This window comes from Eumetopias jubatus, unplaced genomic scaffold (genome assembly GCF_037043125.1).
Source record: "Eumetopias jubatus isolate StellerSeaLion01/CBP00866 unplaced genomic scaffold, mEumJub1_p1.0 scaffold_11, whole genome shotgun sequence".
Lineage (NCBI taxonomy): Eukaryota > Metazoa > Chordata > Mammalia > Carnivora > Otariidae > Eumetopias > Eumetopias jubatus.
Genome location: NW_028274817.1, coordinates 85,213,217 through 85,235,851, shown reverse-complemented (window position 1 = coordinate 85,235,851; position 22,635 = coordinate 85,213,217). Strand labels below are relative to the sequence as shown.

General features: G+C 52.2%; 2 protein-coding genes across 4 annotated transcripts in view; both read right to left on the bottom strand.

Annotated features, from left to right (window-relative positions):
• Positions 1-924: 924 nt before the first annotated feature.
• PIM2 (Pim-2 proto-oncogene, serine/threonine kinase) lies at positions 925-6,178 on the bottom strand. The gene is made up of 6 exons (XM_028113505.2): positions 5,916-6,178; positions 5,672-5,781; positions 4,855-4,905; positions 2,812-3,184; positions 2,153-2,329; positions 925-2,054 (listed from the first exon to the last, which is right to left on the bottom strand). Exons 1-6 carry the CDS (start codon positions 5,974-5,976, stop codon positions 1,891-1,893), a joined length of 936 nt encoding a protein of 311 aa, XP_027969306.1. The 5' UTR covers positions 5,977-6,178; the 3' UTR covers positions 925-1,890.
• A 2,928-nt stretch (positions 6,179-9,106) lies between these two features.
• Positions 9,107-22,635, bottom strand: part of OTUD5 (OTU deubiquitinase 5) — a 28,119-nt gene continuing 14,590 nt past the window's right edge. For 2 of the 3 annotated variants that reach the window (XM_028113362.2, XM_028113360.2), the window contains exons 3-9: positions 17,544-17,608; positions 17,290-17,446; positions 17,063-17,211; positions 12,338-12,541; positions 10,693-10,894; positions 10,490-10,603; positions 9,107-10,182 (exon numbers count right to left, since the gene is read on the bottom strand). In XM_028113362.2, coding sequence (XP_027969163.1) covers positions 10,058-10,182; positions 10,490-10,603; positions 10,693-10,894; positions 12,338-12,541; positions 17,063-17,211; positions 17,290-17,446; positions 17,544-17,608 — 1,016 coding nt within the window. In that variant the 3' untranslated portion in view covers positions 9,107-10,057. The remainder of the gene's footprint in view (positions 10,183-10,489; positions 10,604-10,692; positions 10,895-12,337; positions 12,542-17,062; positions 17,212-17,289; positions 17,447-17,543; positions 17,609-22,635) is intronic. The other variant, XM_028113361.2, reaches the window with a different exon arrangement.

The window sequence follows — 22,635 nt, the reverse complement described above, 5'->3', positions numbered from 1 at the left end:
GGACTGAAGTTCCTCTTTACCCCACCTCCCGGCGAGGCCCCGCCCCCTGGAGAGCCCGCAGGCGTCTGGGAGGTAAAGGAGACTGAGGGGGCGGGGCAGGGGAGGGCCAGGCGGGTAACCTAGCCGTTAAAAGCGGAGCAGTTAGCCCACACGAGTGAGCAGGTGCTGGAGACGTGAGACTGAGTAGGGAGGTTAAGCGAGCCCCTATTGAGGAGGGAAAGGAGTACGAAGGGGCCAGGTAAGCCACCAGATGAGAGGCTTTCAGGTTAGCTTTGTGAAAGCGGGGCAAGAAAAGGGTACAACTGAGGTTAGGGCAGGTACGTCAGGAGGTGAGGGATGAGAGATGAGAGGGATGAGCGAGAGAGCAAGGGAGAGGTGAAAAAAGGTAGGGGCAAAAGGTAAGTAGGCGTGACTTACACCCTGGATGTTATTAGGAAACATGGAAGGGCTGGGAAGGTTTCCGTCAGTGCCCAACCCCGGCCCCTCCCTCACCGGTGCCCTGAAAGGCCTTTTCTCCCATGGGAGAAGAGCTTTATTTCCTCCAACGGGGTTGGGGGAGGCAGTTTTCTCTGGCCAAGCAAGCCCTCTGACTGGGGACATGTCCCAAACGTCTTCAGTGTCTAGAGTATCTCCAACGGAGCCCTTCTGCACATCCTGGGAGCTACATAAGAGCTGGAATGGGGGAAATCAAGTTTTTCTTTGTAGTCCTGCACAGACAAACCCATAAAAGAGCTTTAGGACAGTATCACAAGGCTAAGGCTTCCCGAGAGCAGAGGAGCGATCCAGTTCACCTCCCTCTTGGCTCAGCGTACAGTAGATGCTCCATAATTGCCTCACTGCATCTACAAATGGCCAGTCGCTTCTGATTCTATAACATTTATCAAATAGTGTGTTTCCTTGCTTCATCTACAAATGGCCAGTCACTTCTGATTCTATAACATTTATTAAATAGTGGGTTTCCACACATGGCTTTTTTAAATAATCCAGGCAGGGGGAGAAGGAAGAGGAGGACACAGTTGGAGCTCCCCTCCCACCAATACATAAGTATTTACATTTCAGCAACTGGACAATCCTGGCTCAGAAGGAGGCAGCAAGAATCCGAAAAAGATGGAGGGGGGGGCCCAGGAGAACAAACAACAAGAATGATTTCCCCCACCCCATCCCCCAAAAAACCATCCACCCCATCCTAGCGGACTCTGGTGGTGTCCATCTCCCATTCCTTCCCAAATCATGGAAGTAGGGTTCTCCTCACCAGAATAAGAGCACTTGGGATAACAGAGTAGGGTCCCCTCACCAAAAAATAAAAATAAAATAAAATAATAATAATAATAAAAAATAATTAAAAAAAAAGTCTTGGGATAACAATAGGGCATTACCTCCCCCAGAATAAGCAACCCTGGGCTGAGGTAGGCAAGCAGCTTGACTGAATATAGGACCCTGGGCTAGGAGAAAGGGTCCTTTTGCTAAAATAAGAGCTGCTGGGGCATTGGAAGGAAAGCACCCTTGCCCAAGTGAGAGCATTTGAACTAAGTGTGTGTGGTGGTAGCAGGAGGTGCCAGTGTAGGGGTTACAACTCATCAGAATAAGAGTCCTGGGGCTCAGAATGGAAGGAACTTCAACCAAATAAACACCCTTAGCAAAATGAGAAATAAGGAAGTTCCCCCCACCCTCCAGAATAAGAGACCATAAGTTCTGGGAGGAAGGCTCCTTAGCAGGATTGGGATGGGGAGTGGGCAGACTTGGCTTATGTCTCCTGACCCCTGATCCCCAATCTCTGACCCTAGTAACACTGGATTTTTAATGACCTGTATAACCAGGTCAACAGATGTCCATCTATCCCTGTGGCATGCCATGGGACGGCTATTCTGACTAGCGGGGGCCTGGCTAGGACTAGGGCAGCAGGGACCAGGCCAAAGGGGTGGGACCCCCCTTGGGGGCATTCAGGGGTGCATCCTCAGCTGGTGTCTGCATCCAGGGGTCCAGCAGTATCTCCTCCAGTGAGGGTCGGGCAGAGGGTTTGGGGGCCAGGCACCGGCGGATTAGGGCACAGCAGTCTGTAGATCAGAAGCACACAGAAGATTAGCAGTCAGTTGGGGACACTAGTCCCTGGGTAGGATGGAGTCCACTGAGCTAGGACTGGTGAAGGCCTCACCTGGGGACACATGGGCAGGGAAGTGGAGCTCAGCCTCCAGAATCTCCTGGTCCCTCTCGAAGGGAATGTCCCCACACACCATGTCATAGAGGAGGATACCCAGCGACCAGACAGTGGCTGGGAGTGCGTGGTACTGGTGACGAGAGATCCACTCTGGGGGGCTGTACACCCTTGTCCCTGCACATAAGCCAGAGATTAGACCACTCCCCGATAATGCCGTTCTCCCACATCCCCTCCCCAGGAAGTATGGTCCCCTCACCAGAATTAAGAGAACACACTACCTGAGTAGGGTCCCCTAACCAGAAGAGTTCTTTAAATATAACAGCAGAGTCTCATCATCAGAAAAAGAACAGTTAAGGTAACAGCAGAGTGGCCTCAACAGAATAAAAACTCTTAAAAGTAACAGTAGGATCCCTTTACCAGACAGAAAAGGAACACTCAGGATAATAACACAGTCCCCTCACCAGGTCTGGGCACTGTCAGAAGATGGACTTTAGCAAAGGACAAGGCTTGAGAGTCCCCAATATTAAAACTCAAGAACCTTATAAAGGTGCAATATAGATCAAGGAGCACAGACCACCCCAGCCTGGAGGTCAAAGATCAAGGGACTATAACGATAAAAGATAACCCACCCCCACTGAGATTTAGCGAAGACTTACCATCAAAATCAGTGTAGGGTTCATCATGAAGCAGGGCACCAGAACCAAAATCAATGAGTTTGGCACAGCCCCGGCGGAGATCCATCAGGATGTTCTCATCCTTGATATCACGATGGACAACTCCACGAGCATGGCAGTGCCGAACAGCTGCCACTACCTGGGCAAACAGGCAGCGGCTCCGGCCCTCGCCTAATGGGCCCTGCTCTGTGATGTAGTCAAAGAGATCCTGGGCAGGCAACGGCCGTTCGAGGACCAGCATGAAGCCTTCTGGTGTCTCAAACCAGTCAAGCAGGCGGATCACACCAGGGTGCCCACCACCTGCACCCACCTTCCATAGCAATGCGACTTCCAGTGGGCATGTGGCTGAGTCTGACTGTTGGGGGGGAGGGGGAGAGAAAAGAGAACAAAGACGTCAGGCCAGCAGCTCTGAGGCAGACTTCTCGCCTGAACTTAAATCATAGCCCCTCAGCCTCCTGACTGTGTGGCCTTCAGCAACCCACTTCTGTCCCCGAGCCTCAGTTTCCTCGTCTTAAGGGCTCAAACAAAGCCACTGGAACAGTGGTTTGAGCCAAAGGCCTATACACATCTGGCATATTATAGGAGCTCAGTGAATATTTCAGTAAATGAGTCTGTTTAAGGAAAAAAAAAAAAAGGCCTTCTTGAGGCACCTAGGTGGCTCAGTCGGTTGAGCATCCGACTCTGGGTTTCAGCTAAGGTCCTGATCTCATGGGTCGTGGGATCAAGCCCCACGTCGGGCTCCATGCTCAGCCCAGTGGGAGTCTGCTTGAGATGCTCTCGCTCTCTCTCCCTGTGCCCCTCCCCCCGACTCTCATGTGCGCATGCACTCATGCTCTTTCTGAAATGAATAAATAAAATCTTTTTATTTAAAAAAAGACCTGCTGAAGAAGCAATTGATGAACACTATTATGTAATAGTATATCTTTTGTTCACTGGCATCTCAGAAGAGATTAGAACAGTGCCTTACATACAGTGGGTGCTCAATACATGCGTGTTAAATAGCTGAAAGCACTTTATAGCACAGTCTGGCACAGAGTTAGCACGCAATAAATACTGTTATTGTATACTGGTTTGTCTGTTTTTTTCACTGACTATAACAGTGCAAAAGCAATTAGTAGAAAAGGACCTGGCACAAAATGAGCTCTCAATAAATGTAATATTTTGCCAAATGCATAAAATCATGCCTGGCACATAGTAGGTACTCAATATACATTTGTTAAGTAGCTGAAAGTGATTAATTGCAAAGGAACAAAGTAAGAACTCAATAATATTATGTGATGTTTTGTCTGTCACTAAACATCTAGAACTGTGTTGAACTCAAGTACTCAGTGGGACTTGGAACACAGTAAACTTTGATGATGAAGCAAAGCCTGAGACACACAGTGCTCAATAAAAGGCATAAATGCTTGGCCCCAGAAGCCGCCCCACGCTGGAAGCCCGGTGCGGGCTCATGGACAGCCAGAATCCGCCTTCCTGCCTGAGGTGGGGCCCTCTCCCGGCCAGTCCGCTGACTAGCACAGCCACAGACAGGTTTTCTCACGGTGATGAAAATTTCGCTACTGCGCAGGCGCAACTTCTCCCTCCGAGTCCCACAGCCAGCGCAGGCGCAGTCTCCCCCAGAGTCCTCCAGGGGGCGCTCCCACACCTACAACTTGCCCAGACCCGCCCTGTTGTCCGTTAGCGTTCTAACGGCCGGAGAGAAGCAGCCACCGTCACCATGGCAACCAGTGACCTATGCCCCTCTTTCCCCACCAGCATGCCCTGCGGGCAGCCCCTGAGGCAGTGTTTGGAGGGAGGAGGAGAAAGGAGGGTTGGAGGGGGAGAATCCAGGGCCCTAGGGGAGCTGGGGTGAGTCAGAACTGTATGGAGGTGTGGATGTCACCACAGGGGAGTAAACACAGGCTGGTAGGAGTGTTCTCCTCACCGTTACAGGGCCCAGGGAATCATACAAGCCCGAGAAAGGCAAGGGGTAGAGTCCATCTTCAGAGATGGCGTCGCCAGGTCAGGGACTCCAAAGATACTCACCAAGGGGGACCAGCCCAGCACACGATTCCGGGGGATCACTTTGATGGCCACCTGGAGAAGAGGGCTGAGGTGAGGGGACCAGCAGACGACCCCCACACCCCTCCCAGTCTTGACCCTCACCCTAGTCTTTCTGGTGCCAACCTCGGTACAGCACAACCCAAAATGAGCTGGAGCTTCTCCCCTGCCCTCCAAGTCCCCAGAACCAAGTTCACCTCTCCCATCATCCTTGGCCCTGGGCTCTCTCTTCTCAGGCTTCAGGACCCCTCACTCCAAATCCTGGGCTCTGAATTTCCTAATACCCCAAGCCCTCAATCTTCCCACCCAGCTCCAAGACACCCCAACTCTGTACTGGGGTCCTGGTCCTAAGGACTCCACGCTGGACATCTGCCCTCGAAATCCCCCAAATCTCAGCTCTGGGTCTCTACCTTCCCACACAGATACACATCCCCTGGATCCCAGGGTCTAGAGTCCTCACGACCCCCACTCCTCAGTCTCACTCCCTGGACCTCCAGCATCCCTGCCCTGAAACCCCCTCCCCCCCCATACCCACCTGGATCGCCACACACACAAACAAGCGCGCGCACGTGCGCGCGCTCGGGCACCCCCACCAACCCGGATCCCGGTCCTCATGACCCTACCACGCACACATTGTCGGCTCATCCCCTGGTCAATCAGCATCCCAACCTCGGGACTCCCGCCCCCGCCACACGCACACACAACACACACGCACACGCGCGCGCACGCACACACAACACACGCACACACGCACACACACACACACCACCCCTGACCCACCCAAGACCCTCGTGGTTGATACCTGGAGTCGGTCTGTGACGCGATGTCCTGCGAAGACGGTACCAAAGCCCCCCTTACCAAGGAGGGGGCCGAGTCGGTACTCGGCCTCGAACGCTTCGCGATCTTTGCCTCCTACGCAGGCGGAGGCGAGGAAGTCAGGGTGGCTGCGCGCGGAGCCCGGCCGCGACCCCTTCCCCCCTCCCCCCGCAGCGCCCTCAACCACTTAAGCCCGCCCGGCCTAGTCGCGGTAGGGGAGCCTCGCTCACCTGGCGGCGGCGTGGGGGTCACGGGGGCCACCGGGAGCCCTTGCAGAGGCTTAGTCAACATGGAGGTGGTGCTGCGCAGATTGAGCCCGCTGAGCCCGCAGGGCGTGGATGCCCGGGGTAGCGAGGCTGGGGAGCCAGGACTTGGGGGCGCCAGGGTGGAAGGCAAAGAAGCTGATGGCCCCAAAGCGCCCGCAAAACAGCGCAACGTTAAGATTCGACGCGCGCGCCAGCCCCAACGCTACTGAGCCGGGGCACGCGCCTCCCGAGAGAGTCGCCCCGGGCGACAGCCCCGCCCACTTGGCTTTGATCAATCCGGACGCGGCACCTGCTGTACCCCAGCCAATCGGAGCCAATCCTTATTTGCATACCACCCTCAACGCTTCAAGTACCCCCTCATGCAAATACATGCCCGGATCTTCCGTGGGGGCCGGGCCCGCATGCAAATGTGAGGGGCGCGCGCGCGAAGAGGAAACCGGTTCTGGGAATCCCTTTGCAGCAACCGCATTTGTTTTGGTTGTTGCGCGGGGTTGTTTTTATATATGTGTGTGTATGTGTATATATAGATATAAACTTAAAAAAACCGCACCGCCTCCTTTCCTAGGAAGTTGGTTTGCAGCCGCTGCTTCGAGATTAGCGCGGAGATAATGCCAGGCCGGGCTTCTAAGAATCGGGGCCTGTGGCTACCCAGGACCCTGTCTCCAAAGAGTGCTCCTCACCCAGGACCAGAGCCCTCTAGGCGACCAGCGGCCTCTGCCCCAAAACTGAAGCCGGGGATCCTGGAAGAACCTGTCCAGCTTCCAGGGATGGATAACCCCCCTACCATTGCGGGAGACAGCGTTCCCGTGCCCTGAGGCAGAGGCCTGTGGGGTGTTTTGGAGCCCTTAACCTGGACAGACCTGGCTAGGTCTGGCCGCGAGCCTACTCAGCACATCTGGAATCTGGAATGGCAGAGGGAAGTGGATCTCGGGTAGGCGGGGGTGCTAGCGAGCCAGAGTGATGGTGGCTTGGGGGTATGCTTCCCCAATGACAGAGACAGGGACGGAAAAGGCTCAGACAGGTGGTAAAACACCCTCCGTCACAAAATTTGGGAAAAATAGTCAATCCTCACGCCGCAGGAAGACAGAGATGCACTCAAGACACAGAGAAGTACCGTGTGATATACACAAAACCTATACAGTCAGACACATTCACGTAAACTTGTCCTAGACACACATGCAGACATCTACTGTCACAGACTGACGTCCACAGTCAGGCAGGCATGCTGCCAGTTATGTCCCGGAATGACACCCAGAGAAACACTGTTACAGAAAGACAGGCACTCCAGACAGATTCACATGGACCGACGTTGCCAATGACACAGAAATGTCTTGTCAGACACACCACCAGAACTTGTCACAAAGATACTGGCACCATCAGACATGCACTGTCAGAGGAAGACTTGTACTGTCCCAGAAATGAGAGGCAAGTCTTGTCACAGGAAGACACACAGATGCTCCAGAGACACACAAGTACTGCTCCACAGACATACTTATTCGACAGAGCCACATAGATAGGCAGTGTCACAAAACAGACGTGGATGGACCCCCCCACACACACACACACCAGCAAACATGCAGCGTTGTCACTGAAACTGTCCGGAAATAGCTACCCAGAATCTGTCACAGGAATACAAACGGACATCCATGCGCTCACAGACAGACCCACGCAGACACACACTTATCTCAGAAACAGACATAAACTGTCAGAGTCCCACACTCAGTCACCATCTGACACACCTGGAAACAAGCCCTCATCACACACACTAGACACTGCAAGGTGCATGTGAAGATTGGAACTCACCAAAGTCAAACGCACACACACAAACACACGCACACACACACAAGACAGCACCCAAAAAGCAAATACACACATGTACGCTCCCTTATTCATCCAATATTTATTAGAGGTCTACTGTAAGCCTGCCAGGCCCCAGCAGGGGTGCAGATATTAGAGATACACGGATTAAGTCAGGCATCACAGCCCTTGCCCAGGAAGTGAATCACAGAGTTATTGGGGAAGGAGTAAAGACATTATCTGTGGATAGAGGTGAGAATATGGATGGGGTCACACAGGGCTTCTCCAAAGGTGACACTCTACCCATCTAGAAGGACAAGGTTGGGGGCTCAGGACGGGGGAAGGGCAAATTCCAGGCAGAGGCCAGTGAAATTGGACAGGGCAGCAAGAAGAGGTAGGCAGGGGCCAAACAGTGTAAAAAACTCAACATAAGGTAAATAAATATTTATCTGCTAACATTTGGGCTCTCAGAACATGCCAGGCACCAGGCCATCAGACATTATTTGACCACGTGCATTCTCTCTCATTGCTCACAACCAGAGAGAGCGTGAGGTAGTAGACATTAATCACTCCTGTCGTACACATGGTGGGACCCCTGAAACTTAGCCTGTGATTTGACCGAGGTCACAAAGCTAGAAAAAGCCAGAGTGGGTTCCAAACCAACTCTCCAACATGTGCATGCTTGACCAGTGGATTCCACAGACACCCCACAAGATGGCCACTCGACCAGCCACGCCTTCACCAGCAGCACCGGGCATGCATCCTTCCATAGGGGCCCCCATTGGCGAGGAACAGCAAAACACACTCTTGACAAGACCTGGGGGCCAGCCATCCTTCTCTGCTTTGGCTTTACCCCAAGGAAAGGCAGGGGCATGGGTGTCAGACGACTGAGAACATGAACAAGAAAGGGTTTAACCATTCCGTAGTTAAACCAGGGAGGCCCCTCCAGTCGATTCCACTAAACTTACGTTGATAAGAAGCATCTGTTGTGCCTTTCCAAAGCATTTCTGCATCAAAGATCACAAGGGAAGAGCAAACGTATATAGGGAAGGAGGCAGGCAAAAAAGTTGCAAGTTCAGTTCCAGCCCTTCAAGCTCCTAGTCCTCCGCTCCCACCACACCCCAGGACACAGGGTGGGCAGGCTACGTGTGCCAGTAAGATGGAGCTTACTTGGTGGGAACAGGTCCAGAAGTTGGTTTAGTAAGCAGTGATTCAAAGATGAACAAACTCTGGGCCCACACAGAGACCCTGCTGGAGAGCATGCAGCCCTCAGAGGTCAAGCCAAGGCCTATGCCATTGCCGCCTCTGCCCAGAGGCCCACCCACCCCGTGCCCCACACAGAACAGAAGCGCTCAGGGGAAACTGACATTTGGTTTTATTGTGCCAAGGACATTACAGATGGTGGATCTTGTCAACACCTGCAGGGCCCGGGTGCCCCATCTGCTGAGGCTGCTCCCACTCCCCACACTCAAATCCTGGGTGGCAGCAGCCACGATCCTCAAAGGTGCCCCCCACCCCAAGACTCCAAAGAGACCGGTGGCGGTGGCGTGGAAGCAGTAGGAATGCAGCGAGGTCAGAGTCTCATTGTCCAGAGCCCACAGGACACCTACCCCCTGCCCCCGCTTGTACTCTAGACCCTGCCCTCCTCCGCAGAGCTGGAGGCTAGAGACGGCAACCACGTCTTTGTGCCCCCTCTGTGCCCCGTGGCCTGCCTGCTCCCAAACCAGAGAGATGCCGCCTTCACAGAGCCAATGCTGTTGTCTACATCATTTTGGATTGGTTGAGTTGATGAAAGTACATTTTAATAAAGAAAAAATTCAACATTGAAGGCTCAGACATTCTTGGGGGTACTTTGGGAAGGGGGATTCCCACTTCTTCCTCCCACCTCCCCAACATCATTGTGGAGGTGGGGTGACAAGTATTTCTGATCTTGGAAGTAATGGGGGGCAGGGAAACTTTCCTCTGTCTGAATGTCTCTCCTCGGGGGCTGCCTGGCTGCCAGTTGTTCTGTCTCTGTGTGCCTCTCGCCTACCTTCGGCACCCTTGCCCAAGTCCCCTGTGGAATGCAGGGATGATGCTGTGCAGGGGGCAACAGGGCACGTCAGCTGGCGAAGAGACGGGTGATGGTGGTGGTGGCAGCAGCGATGAGAGGGGGTTCAGGGATGGGCCAGCCAGAGGGAAGTGGGGAGGAGCAAAAGGAGGGGAGAGAGGGAAGAAGGCAAGAGGGAAGAAAGCCAAAGAAGGTGGGGCGGCACCAGAGGGCAGGAGTGGTGGGGGTTGGGAGATGGTCTCCAGTCTCTGGGTCTCCATCAACTCTTGTCTGGGGGTGGATCTCTGTGCATTTTGTTTTTCTTCATACTGTCTAGGTATTCCTGTTGGGATACTGCCAGCACCGATGCTAGGATCTCGTCATCATCCCAGTCGTTCAGACCTGCTGGGCAAGAGGAAGGGGAAAAGGATGATGGAGCACTCCCAGTGCATCTTCTCACCCTTTGCTGATCCCTGGCTCGGGAGAGATCCCATCCAGGCCCCTCTACACTGATTTCTCTACAGAGAAGGCTCCTCTGGGCCTATGAAATCCCACACAAATCCCCTCTGGACACATCCCTTGGGCTTGAAAACCTCCCTTTTCCTGGGAAGGTAGCCAGAGGCTCTAGAAGCCCCCTCTCAGGACTTGCTGCTTCTTCCCATCTCTCCCTAACTCCCAGCTGGTCCCTGGCCCCTAAACAGAGGAGGCTTACCAAAGGCGGAGGGGGACATCTGCTGAATGAGGGCCCGGCACTCCAGAGCAGGGTAGAGGGACACGAGGGGGGAAGTAGCCCGGTCGGCCCCTGCTGAGAACTGGCTGCTTGTACCTGGGGCAGAGGGACAGTCAGAGGCGGGGGGCAGGACCTAGGCGGCACCTCCTCACCCCGGCATGCTTCCCTGTCACCAAGTCACTGACCTGGTGCACAGGGCGAAGGAGGTTTGGCAAGAGCTAAGACAGTGCCTGGGGAAGGGGGCTTGATGCCCAGCTCGGCGTGCAGCTCCGGGTGCTCAGGTGAAGAGGCTGAACTCCGCTGCCGCGGGGACCGGCTGGTCCACTCCTCCAGGCCACTGGAGGCTGCTGCTGTGGCGGAACTGCATGTGGCACTGGCCTTCCGCGGCTGCAGTGCAGGGGGAGGAGGAGGTAAGGACCGCCGCCAGGCGTGAGCCTCCTCTGCTCCATTCCTGAGGGCTGGCTCGCTCCCGGCATCCTGGCTGTGATACAGTTTCTACATAGGCCACCATCATTCCTAGTCACACGGCAGACCGCAGGATGAAGGCCAGCTCCTTAATCCCCCTCACATCCTTACAGCCAACCGGGCAGGAAACCTGTATCTCCCACTTTCAAAACACATTCAGACTCCATCCCCTTTCCTCATTCCTCCCTAGCCAGCACCACCATCTGCCACCACTGGGACTTCTCTAGTAGCTTCCACCTTACCCGTCCCCTGCTTCTCTGCCTAACCCCCTAGACTCTGTGCTGCACTCGGCAATCGGGGGGATCCTGTCCCTCCTCTGCTCACAGCCCTCCCAAAGGCTTCTGCCTCACTCACAGTAAAAGCCCAAGTCCTCAGCAGAGCCCACGAGCCCCTTCTCAATCCGGCCCCACCAACTCTCTGACTACTGCATTCTGCTCCGCCACACTGGCCCCGGGGCTGCTCCCAAATCACACCAGGGAGGGGTGCACTCCACTCCCCTCAGGGCTTTGCTCTTGCTGGCCTTCTGCCTGGCTTGGCACATGCACTTAGCTAACTGCCTCACCTTCTGCAAGCTTTTGCTCACATCTCACCTGCTCTGAGGCTTACCTTGACCATACTATCTCATCTCCCCATCAGCACCCTCTATGTGTTTCATCTGTCCCACCTCTCAACTCATCTACTCATTATGTTTTTACTGTTTCTTTTGTTCCACTCTGCAAAAATGTAAGCATCACAAGGACAGGGATCTGGGCCTGCCCGGCTCACCAAGGTACCCCCATACACTGAGAACAGTGCCTGGCACAGACGTGCAATAAATATTTGTTGTAGAAATTACTCGACTCTTGCCAACACCTACAGTCACTCTAAACTCCTTGTGATTCCTCAAACGCCTGCCTGCTCTGCCCCATCCTTGCCCTAAAAATCCAACCTTCCTGTGTGAAGACTGACCAGAGCCCCCATGTCCACTGGTCTCCCAGCCAGGGTCAAGGCCTCACTGATGTATCTGTCTCCCTCAGTAGACAGGGGATCACTGAGAGTGGAACAGGCCAGACCTAATTCTACATCCTCAGCACAGAGCCTGACACACAAGGACATTCAACAAAAGCTTGTCCCTCTGGAACTATTCATCAATCCCACATGTCACCACCAGTGGCTGGCCTCCCTCACTCCTTAAAGAGCTCGTTCTGCAAAGGTGTTGAGAGTTCTAAGGCACAATGCCAAGACTAAGGCTCAGATGTGGTACAGAATGGGCTGAGAGCTTCCTTCTCTCCCAGATGTCAAAACCGCTTAATTTCTTCTGCCTGTACGGGGGCAGAGCATATGAAGGGGTTCTTGGCCAGGCCAAAGACAGAGCCCAGGACTCACCTGGCTTGGGCCGCGGACCTGGCGGGCCTGTTTCTCCTGATCCCGCAGCCACTGCAGGTAGGATTCTCGAGCCACCTGCTCCTCGATGGCCTCATTTGTGGCCTCCCAGTCTGTGGCCCGCTTCTTGTCTTCCAGCATTTGCTGTTCAATCCATGACTCCTCTGATGTTTTTATGGCATTCTTCATCAGGGACTGCTCTGCAAACTGTAAGGCAGGGAGGAACAGGCACGTGGGGTGACACTCTGAACTCTGGCCAGGAACCAGAACTGGCTCAGGACTGTGGGCCTATAGGCCCAGAAGAGAGGAGATAGGAAGTCAGGTACTCTTACTAAGCACGCCCTGAGCAGGCTGCCTAGTCATCAAGAATTGGGGGGAGGCAGGCTTTGGTAGTGGGACTTGTCATTCCAAACTCCCGTACTCAGAAGCCCTGCTCCCAACCCTAAGACACCTTGAATGAAGTACTAGGTCTGGGGCAACCAGGTGCTGGAATTTGAAGATGCCTCACCCAGTGATGGCTCAGGTTCGTAATACTGAGACCTTCCTCACCTACGCCCAGACGGAACAAGGAGAAAAGATCACCTGAGAAGTTAGCTGAGTGTGCACAGGGTGAAGGGAGTATTTGGACATTCAAGGGGACAAGGGGATGGTATCATCACGGGAAGGGGTGTCACAAATTGTGGGACATTGTAGGAGAGTGCTTTTGTCAGGCTATGAGACACAACAACATTTAAAAAAATGAAGTAATAAAAAAATACCAGAGCATATTCTAGGCATTAAGTTTAAGTATTGCTCTGTGAAATTCGAACAATTATTTTAATGCAAATACACACACTACACACCAATATCTGTGTGCATTAAGTTATGATGTAAAATATAATTTTTTTTACCTATGTAGAATAATCCGAAAAGTACATAAAGCTCTATGTTAGAACAAACCAATTTAAAAATGGGCAAAAATGGGGCGCCTGGGTGGCTCAGTCGTTAAGCGTCTGCCTTCGGCTCAGGTCATGATCCCAGGGTCCTGGGATCGAGCCCCACATCGGGCTCCCTGCTCAGCGGGAAGCCTGCTTCTCCCTCTCCCACTCCCCCTGCTTGTGTTCCTGCTCTGTTTCTCTCTGTCAAATAAATAAAATCTTTTAAAAAAATAATAATAATAAAAATGGGCAAAAATGGGCACCTGGGTGGCTCAGTCGGTTAAGCGTCTGCCTTCCGCTCAGGTCATGATCCCAGAGTCCTGGGATCAAGCCCCACATCGGGCTCCCTGCTCATCGGGGAGGCTACTTCTCCCCCTCCCTCTGCCACTCCCCCTGCTTGTGCTCTCTCTCTAATAAATAAAATATTTTTTGAAAAAAGGGCAAAAAAGTCTAAACACACAATTTCCTCAAAGAAGATATACAGATGGCAAATAAGCACATGAAAAGATGCTCAACACCATTTGTCACCAGGGAACTGCAAATTACAACTCATGAGGTACCTTACCAGTTGGAGATATCAGTTAAGAACTGTAGCTTCACAGAGATATGGATGGTTACATGAGAAGTATTTCTAGATAAATGTATACACACGGGTTAGTATACACAAATTGATCTCCTTGCTCTGTCAGCTGAAAGGACCTAGAAGCAAGGACACCCCAGTAGTAAGAAGCACACTCAGCACCCAGATCTTGGTTTCTAATAACAAACTGCAATAAAAGGAACCAGGGCTCCTTGGACAAATGGCTGGTTCTAGGACTGGAGCAAGATACATACAAGATAAACCTGGAGCACCTCATAGTGCCAGAAAGTAAGAAAGTGCTACAAAATGAAACACAATAAACAAACCAAAACCAAAAAATAAATAAATAAATAAATAAAAACCCCCAAAAAACAAAAACAAACCCAACAAAAAAACCAATCCACCACCACAATGATGGGGGTATGTCAAAGCGATGCAGTTGGGAACCAACTGAGAGCGCTCCCAATAGCCAAAACTGGAACAATGTGAGCATGAAAATAAATAAAAATAGTACTGGATTATAACTCAAATTATAGAAGCATAAAAAAATACCCTTGAGTCCACAGTGATATAAATAAATGGGGGACAAAAGACAAATCTCCCTTGCAGAAGAATTCTACATAATTTATGCAGATACTCTGCCCTCAAGAAGATGGAGCATAGGGGCGCCTGGGTGGCTCAGTCGGTTCAGCAGCTGCCTTCAGCTCAGGTCATGATCCTGGGGTCCTGGGATTGAGCCCCGCATCGGGCTCCCTGCTTGGCAGGGGGCCTGCTTCTCCCTCTCCCATTCCCCCTGCTTGTGTTCCTGCTCTCACTCTGTCAAATAAATAAATAAAACCTTAAAAAAAAAAAAGATGATGGAGCATAACCTCCACTTCTTCAGTGTGGGCTGTACATAATGACTTTCTTCCAAACAGGACAGTATGGAAAAAGGAATGGGGGGAGAGAGTAATTTTGCAGTGGAGAAAATTTGACCAACAATACTCCCAGGGGTCAAGGTCAACATCAACAGTCATAAATCATGTTCCCAGTATTTACCATTGATAAGATATGATGAGAATGGTATTTGACCACTGTGATCTTCCTCCCTAAAACCCATAACCCTAGTCTAATAAGAAAACATCAGACAAATTTCAAAAGAGAAACATCCTACAATATACCAGACCAGTACTCCTCAATACTGTCAAGGTCATCAAAAACATAAAAGTGTGACAAACCGTCACAGAACAAGGGACTCTGACAGGATGACTTTAGTTAATAATACTGTACTGTAACAAATGTATCACAGTCATCCAGTATGTTAATAAAAGTGAAACTGTGTGCAGGGGGGAGGAGGATACATGGGAACTCTACCTTCTCAATTTTTTTTGTAAATTTAAAATCATTCTAAACTTAAGTCTACAAACAAGCAAACAAAAATCCTTAAGGCATTCACATTTTTTTTAATTAAAAAAAAAAAAAAAAAGAAACGAGTGGGGCTGGGGAGCCTGGGTGGCTCAGTCAGTTGAGTGGTCTGCCTTCAGCTCAGGTCATGATCCCAGGGTCCGGGGATCGAGCCCCACATCGGGCTCCCTGCTCAGTGGGGGCCTGCTTCACCCTCTCCCTCTGCCCCTCCCCTGCTTGTGCTTGCTGTCAAATGAATAAATAAAATCTTTAAAAAAAAAAAGAAACGAGTGGGGCACCTGGGTGGCACAGTTGGTTGTTAAGCTTCCAACTCTTGATTTCGGCTCAGGTCATGATCTCAGGGTCGGGAGATTGAGCCCCAGGTTGGGCTGTGCGCTCAGCACGGAGTCAGCGTGAGATTCTCTCTCCCTCTCCCTCTGCCCCTCCCACTCGTGCTCTTTCTCTCTAAAATAAATAAATCTTAAAATCTTAAATCTTAGGGGCACCTGGGTGGCTCAGTCATTAGGTGTCTGCCTTCGGCTCAGGTCATGATCCCGGGGTCCTGGGATCGAGCCCCACATCGGGCTCCCTGCTCAGCGGGAAGCCTGTTTCTCCCTCTCCCACTCCCCCTGCTTGTGTTCCCTCTCTCGCTGTGTCCTTCTCTGTCAAATAAATAAATAAAATCTTTAAAAATAAGTAAAAAAAAAAAAAGAAAAGAAACAAGTGATCAGACCACAAAAAGTCATGGATGAATCTTAAATTTAAGTACGTGGCGTTATGTGAAAGACAGTCAGAAAAAAACTACATACTGTTATGATTCCAATTCCATTACATTCTAGAAAAGACAAAACTAGACTCTGTAAACAGATCAAAGATAAAAACAAGGAAATTCAGAGAAACTGTCAGAGCCAAGAAGAGCCAAAAGAGACATGACAACTAAATTGTAGGAAGGTCTCCTGGATGGGATTCTGGAACGGAAAAGATCTTTAGGGAACGACTGAGGTCATTTAAATAAAGTATGGTTTTTTAGTTAATGTATCAATACTGGTTTATTAATTGTGACAAATGTCCTATGCGGATATGTTCATCATAGTGGGGAATACGGAAATTATCTAATCTTGGTAATTTTGTAAATCTAAAACTGTTCTAAAATTAAGTCTACTTAAAAAACAAAATAAAAAAAACAACCCCTATGTTGGAGGGTGTGTGGTGTTAGGGTGTGCGTTTCCTAAAATGAGGCCGGGGCACTTTCTGTTTGTAGGAAGTGAAACCCCAATAGAAGACAGCAAAATCCCCAGAAGATGACTGTTTATGAGAGAGAACAAGAACCCGTCAGCATGGGCTGGAAAACCGTACTGCCACCTTCTGAGCACCTACTAGGCAGCAGGCCCAGTGTTAGCAGTTCTGTAGCGGCTGAGCAGGCAGCCCACATTACTTGTATAATCCGCCCTAGGTCCCAGAGCCAGTAGTGCTCGGGCCAGGCCTGCACTTTTAAGTCTCTGCGACCACAGCTGTCTAGAACTGCTCAGTTTCGGAGGATCCATGCAGGTACCGAGATACCCAGACCAAGCCCGGGTTCACAGTTCCCAGATATGCCTCCTCCATATCCCAAAATGCCAACCCTCAACAGGCACGAAAAATGGGTAAGCCAGCTCAGACGCACAAATGGAGAGCACCGAATGAGCCCCGAGAGATCACCTTGGGTAACTCCCTAGTTTTACAGAGGTGAGAGCTCAGGGGCAACTCAGGGGACATGTCATTTTTGTGGGATAGGCCAGAACTGAGACGTCAAAAGAGGTTTCCAGCCTCTCTATCCAGCAGCCATCCTGGGCATGGGGACCCACTTACCCCGGGTTTGAATGATGGCAGGCCTAGCCCCACACCAATGGTGGCCTTGTTGGGATTCACCACTGAATTGTAGTGGATATTCCGATGGTAGCTGACGCGGATGGGCTCATCCTCGGTTTGATGGATCCCATGGAATGTGTTGATGGGTTCTGCAGAGAAAGAGAAGAAAGGAGCACCCGCGGCGGGCTGGGCAGGGCAGGCCGCTCAGCTGCCCGCCGCAGAAGTACCTGTGCTGTACTGGTACACCTCCACGGGCCGGTTGTACATCTCTGCCATGGCCTGCATCTCAATGTGGTTGCCGTGGCAGTTGTTTTTCCTTTTCCTGTTGATGTAGGTGGTGAAGTCCTCGGTGACATAGTTGGAGAAGTAGTCCGCATTCTTCATCTGCGGAACAGATCGGAGGGTCGGGTCCGGGCGGGGAAGGGATGTGCCCACTCTGCGCCCCCCCGCCCCCTGCCCCAAGGCCTCCGCAAGGTCTCACCAGATAGTCCATGCAATGCTTTCGCACCACCTCATGCATGTCCTGGTCTCCGTACACCTGGTCAGCTGTGGGGACAGAAGGAGAGGCAGGGGTCAAGAGCTGCCACCGGAGAAGAGTTCCACGTTCTGGAACATCCTTGGGGGTGGAGGGCTGGGGGCCAGGGAAACTCCTTTTCCTATACTACAGCCTGGAGCGTGCTTGGCTTTGTGGGCTGGAATGGGGTCACGGAAAAAAGAGGCAGGCAGGGACAGTCTTTAGGAACGGGAGAGTACAGGCGAGAGGAACGCAACCCAGGCAGATGAGTTTGTCCAGGGCCTGCCCGGCCACTCAGACAAATCAACAAACATTTTAAGTCCCCTAAGTGGCCTCGAGCACCAGCAGCTCCACACTCCCCCTTCACTCTGCACATGAGGAAGCTGAGGCTGAGGGAGAGTTTGTGGCTTCACCAAGGTCACACAGCAAGTCAGTCTGAGAGAGTCAACTCTAGAATACAGTTTTCCTGACTCCTGGGAGCCAGCATGGCCTTCATAGGTCACAAATAAATAAATAAAAAAGAAGAAGAAACTAAAAACTGGGCTCCAAGCCCAGTTCTCCCAGGTACCAGTGAGCTAAACGACCAGAGGCAAGCAACCCAAGTGTCCTGAGCCTCAGAGGCTTCACGTGTAAGACAGGAACAAGCAGTAACTCCCTGGCAGGCCTCTTATAGGATCAACGAAATCATGGGTATAAGGTGATCAGTACGGGGTTTGGGACACAGCAGTCACTCAGTAAACCAGAGCCCCCTACCCGGAGTGGGGCCTGAATGTGGGGTACTGTGTAGGTGATAGATGTGAGTAAAATCCTGCCCCTGTCTTACAAGAAGCACATAATCTAGCAAGAGAAATAAGACACATATGAACATAACTTAAGTTTAATTCGGGAAAGGCAGCCTGCCTATGGCCCAAACGATCTAGGTGTCACGGGGTTTCGGTCAAAATAAGAACCAGGCTCCCCCTGCCTTACTTGAGGATCTTCACACATGCCATTTCCTCTTTTCGGGGCATTCTTTCCATCCTCCTCGGCTGCCTACTTGTCACACACCCATGTATTCTTTATACAGTTGCCCAGCCCTCCCACCCTCCAGAGCACTTCTATCATTAGATTTATCAAAGGTGTGTACAGACTTCCTCTGCCTGACCACTCTGACTCCCACTGAGGGCTGAGAGCAAGTCACATCCAAGTCCACCCCAGCTCAGGGCCCGATACAGTACAGGAAATCGGGACCAGCTTGCTGAGTGGATGGACAGGCCAGAGGAGCCAGGGAGTCTTCTCCCAGGGAAATTAAAGTGGGCTTCAAGATGGGGCACGCCTGATGTCCGCTGGCTAAGACGAAGAGGGAATTTCCCTTTGTCTCTCCAAAGGACCGTTGTTCTGATGGGGTCTCCCTGGGGCACTGGGGCAGGGGCAGGTCCCACTGTTTCAGGGAACATCGCAGAGGTCTTCCAGGACAGCCAGTCTACCTCTGAAGAATCGCCTTTGTTGCCCTCCCCTTCCCTCCCTGGAGGATTCTGTGAGAGGAGAAAAAGGCTGCTCTGAGACAGAAAATGGGGCCCATGCCTGTCTCACGTCCTCTTAGAGGTGCGGAGACCTGGGGGGGGAGCTGTGAAGGCGGGAAGGGGTAGCCCCTTCACCGATGTAAACAAGGATGTGGGTTCTGTGGCCACACTCTCCCCCACCCCCCCAGCAGCATTTCCAGCAAGTCACGTGCCCTGCGCAGAGGCTGGGGGCCCCCTGCTGCCGCCTTTCTTAGAAGCCCGGGACCACAGAGGCCGCTGTGGCTGCAAGAGCTATTTATGTAGAATGAGCTTGGGGGGCTGCGGAGGCAGTGCTGCCAGCAGCTGCAGTAAACAGGGACTGGGACGGCGGCAAGGGGGTTAAACAGGGGCCGGCCTGCCAAGCTCTAGGAGGGGGCTGAGATGCTCCTCAGGAAGGATCGACAGGCATTTCCTGGGAGATGGATCTACCTGAGCTAGATGCCGGATGCAAGAAAACAGAGGAAAGGGGAGACTGCAACAGGGAAGGGAGCTGAGGGAAGCTCGTGAAGTCCCCCCCCCCATTGCCCTGCCATTGGCCCCCTTGCCTAGCAGAAAGGCCCTGCTGCCTCCTAGCTGTGTGGCACTGGACAAGGCCTTCGAGCTCTCTGGGCTGCAATGTCTTCATCCGTGAAGTGGGGAGAGTACTACTCTTCCTTTCACAGGGGGCTGTCAAGATGACGGGTAGGGTCTGCTGAATGCCTACGACGTCCTGGGTGTTCAAGAAATGAACCTAGGGGCTCTGCTTGTCATGAGTGGACGACTACTCTCTCAGATAGCTAACCATCCCCGAGTCAGTCAGAATGTCACCGGAACCACTCATTAAGCCCTTCCTCATTTCTGTCACACTCCCTCAACCAGAGGAAAGCCCCGAGCAAGGAGTCTAGGCTGTCCCGCCTCACACAGGCAGGGCGGGCTCTCTACCTTTCCTGAATCCAAAGGTCCACAGGCCTACCTCCTGTGTCCGTAGTTCAAATCTTTAGCAACCAAATTAACAGCAAATTGAAAATACACACTTCACGAAACAGGGTCCTTAAATGACTTTCTCTACCTACCTACCTGTAAGGTTTCCCCTTCTCAATCCTAAGATGCACTGATAGGTGGTACTGTACACACATTTAAATCACAGCTTTTGTTGGGGGTGGGCGGCATGACCCACCTCACTGATTATAAGATATTAAGCTGGTTCTGGGGTCATCAACGCGGAAGAAAATGTGCATATCTGAACACCAAGGAAACCGAGCAAAAATACCTCCCCAATGGGGGTGAGAAGGATCTTTTCAATGATATTAAGATGGGATAACCACCCAAGGCAGGGCTAAAACACAGGAAGTCCTCATCGAGGCAGTGCTTGTCTGACTTTGCTAGCCCCACCTCTGTCCTCCAGAAAGCCCCCTCCTCCCAGAGGGTTGGCATATGGGACTAAGGGCTGGGCTGGACTTCCCTGTGGGGGCCAAGGTGGGGGAAAGGGCCCAATGGACCTGCAGAGGTAGGGGAATTCAGAGAACTTGTTTTGATAGAAACTGAAACTCCTCTTGCTGACGCTGCACTTGTGGGCAATCTGCACCTGCTCTCCCCTCCCAGAGTCCAGCTGAAGGGGGTCCCCCACTACCTCACCTCTGTCCCCAACCCAAAGAGGGCTCGGAAATCCTCAGGACAATACCACAATTGGTTCCACCAAGGCCTTTTCACATTCCAACTTATTTCATCTTCACCCCAAAAAGCCCTACTTTACATAGGAGGGATAGGATAACTGAGGTACAGAAATGTGGCAGAGCTGGACCTCGGGGGAGGGTAAAGGCCAGGCTCTCAAGGAATACCTGGTAACTTCAAACACTGATGCTCCAGGTGATGTTACCACTACCCCTAATCCAGCTATCACCTTAGCCGCCTGCCTGCTGAGGGCAAGGCCTGATTCTGTCTGCCTCAGTTTCCCCACCAGCACAAGCAGGAATCAGCTGGAACCCTGGAAAGGCCTGCAAGTGGGCAGGACTTACACAGAGGTCAGCATAAACCTTACCTCCCCACAGCCTACGTCTGTCCTTTCTCTGAGCATGCTGAGACATGAGCAGAGAAAGGCACATGTGCACACACACACACACACACAAAGCCAGCAGATCCTGCCAAAGATGTTCCCTGAGGGGCGCCTGGGTGGCTCAGTAGGTTAAGCGGCTGCCTTCAGCTCAGGTCATGATCCCGGGGTCCTGGGATCGAGCCCCACATGGGGCTCCCTGCTCAGCGGGGAGCCTGCTTCTCCCTCTGCCTGCCGCTCCTCCACCTCGTGTGTGCGCGCGCTCTCTCTCTCTCTCACAAGTAAATAAAATCTTAAAAAAAAAAAAGATGTTCCCTGACCAAATATCCACACCACCCTCACAACTACAGAGACCTATCGCATTCAGCAAGTAGCTGTCCTTACCGCTAACCAAGATTAAAGGTTGGGTAAGAGGCAAAGCTATATAAAGCGAGGACCCTTACCTCCTTCCTACCCTTTGCCAGGGGTTAATGGGAGGGAGGAAGAGCCAATAGCTCTTACAGGCTTGCCTCCACCTCCTTCCCCTGCTGCCTGGGGGAAGGTCCCTCAAACCTCTGTAATCCCTCCTCCTCAGGCTCTCTAAAATAGTCACTATTTGCCTAAGAGTTATGTGGAGAAGCAGGACAGCAGAGCCTGGACTACCTACAGGAGTTTAATTAAGCACAGGGCCCTACTATTTGTTTGAGAGGCACCTGGGAACTGTCTCCCCACCAGGCTGCCTGCCCGCCTGCTAGATGAGCCGCAGCAAGTTCTGCTGAGGACAGAAAAGGAAGCCTGGTGTCTGCAGGCAATCTAAAAACAAACCACACAAATGTGTGTACACACAGCAGCAGGGGGAGACAGGAACCTGATCTGTTCCCCACTTGCCTCCTGGCCCCACTGAGGAGATGAGCCAGGAAAAAGGCCTCCCCTGCCTGTCAAGCGGCTGTGGTGTGCACCTGGCCCATGGCCCCAAATGGCACACCCTCAATGGGGGAGACACCCTAGGTGAGGGGAGACAGAACTCCGTTCTCTTGATGGCCTGGTCTCCGAGATGCCCGCTCTTCTACTCAAGGATGCCCATGGCCAAGTTGGGGAAACTGGGACAGAAAGAGCCCAATGGCCATGGGTGTCCATGGGAATCTTCTCCTTCTGGCCTAGTTCAACCTCAGACACCTATGTCCTGAGGCTGCCTATGTGATCTAGGTAATAGGGTGCTGGCTTTCTCGCAAGGCCTCAGTTTCCCCATTCATAAAACAGTCAAAATTAATCGAAGATCCACCCCCGCGACACGTGATGGTCCAGGCTAATGTTTCTGGGCCCCATTGTTCTAACATGTACAGCTCCAGCTGCTTCCTCGTGGCCCGTGCAGACAGACGCACATGTGGCTTCCACTTTGCCCACAGAGGCCAGGGCCAGGGCCAGAGGTTTTCGCTGAGTCAAAGTCCTATGGGGAGAGGGCCGGAGAGATGCAGACCCATGTTTCCAGGAGGAGGTTATCTGAGCCTAG

Excerpts from the sequence above, each read along its gene's own strand:
- PIM2 (XM_028113505.2), bottom strand. The coding sequence starts at position 5,976 with ATGTTGACTAAGCCTCTGCAAGGGCTCCCGGTGGCCCCCGTGACCCCC. Across the intron at positions 4,906-5,671 it reads GCGTCACAGACCGACTCCAG|GTGGCCATCAAAGTGATCCC; the intron begins GTATCAACCACG and ends CCTCTTCTCCAG. Across the intron at positions 3,185-4,854 it reads TGCTGGGCTGGTCCCCCTTG|TCAGACTCAGCCACATGCCC; the intron begins GTGAGTATCTTT and ends CCCCCCCAACAG.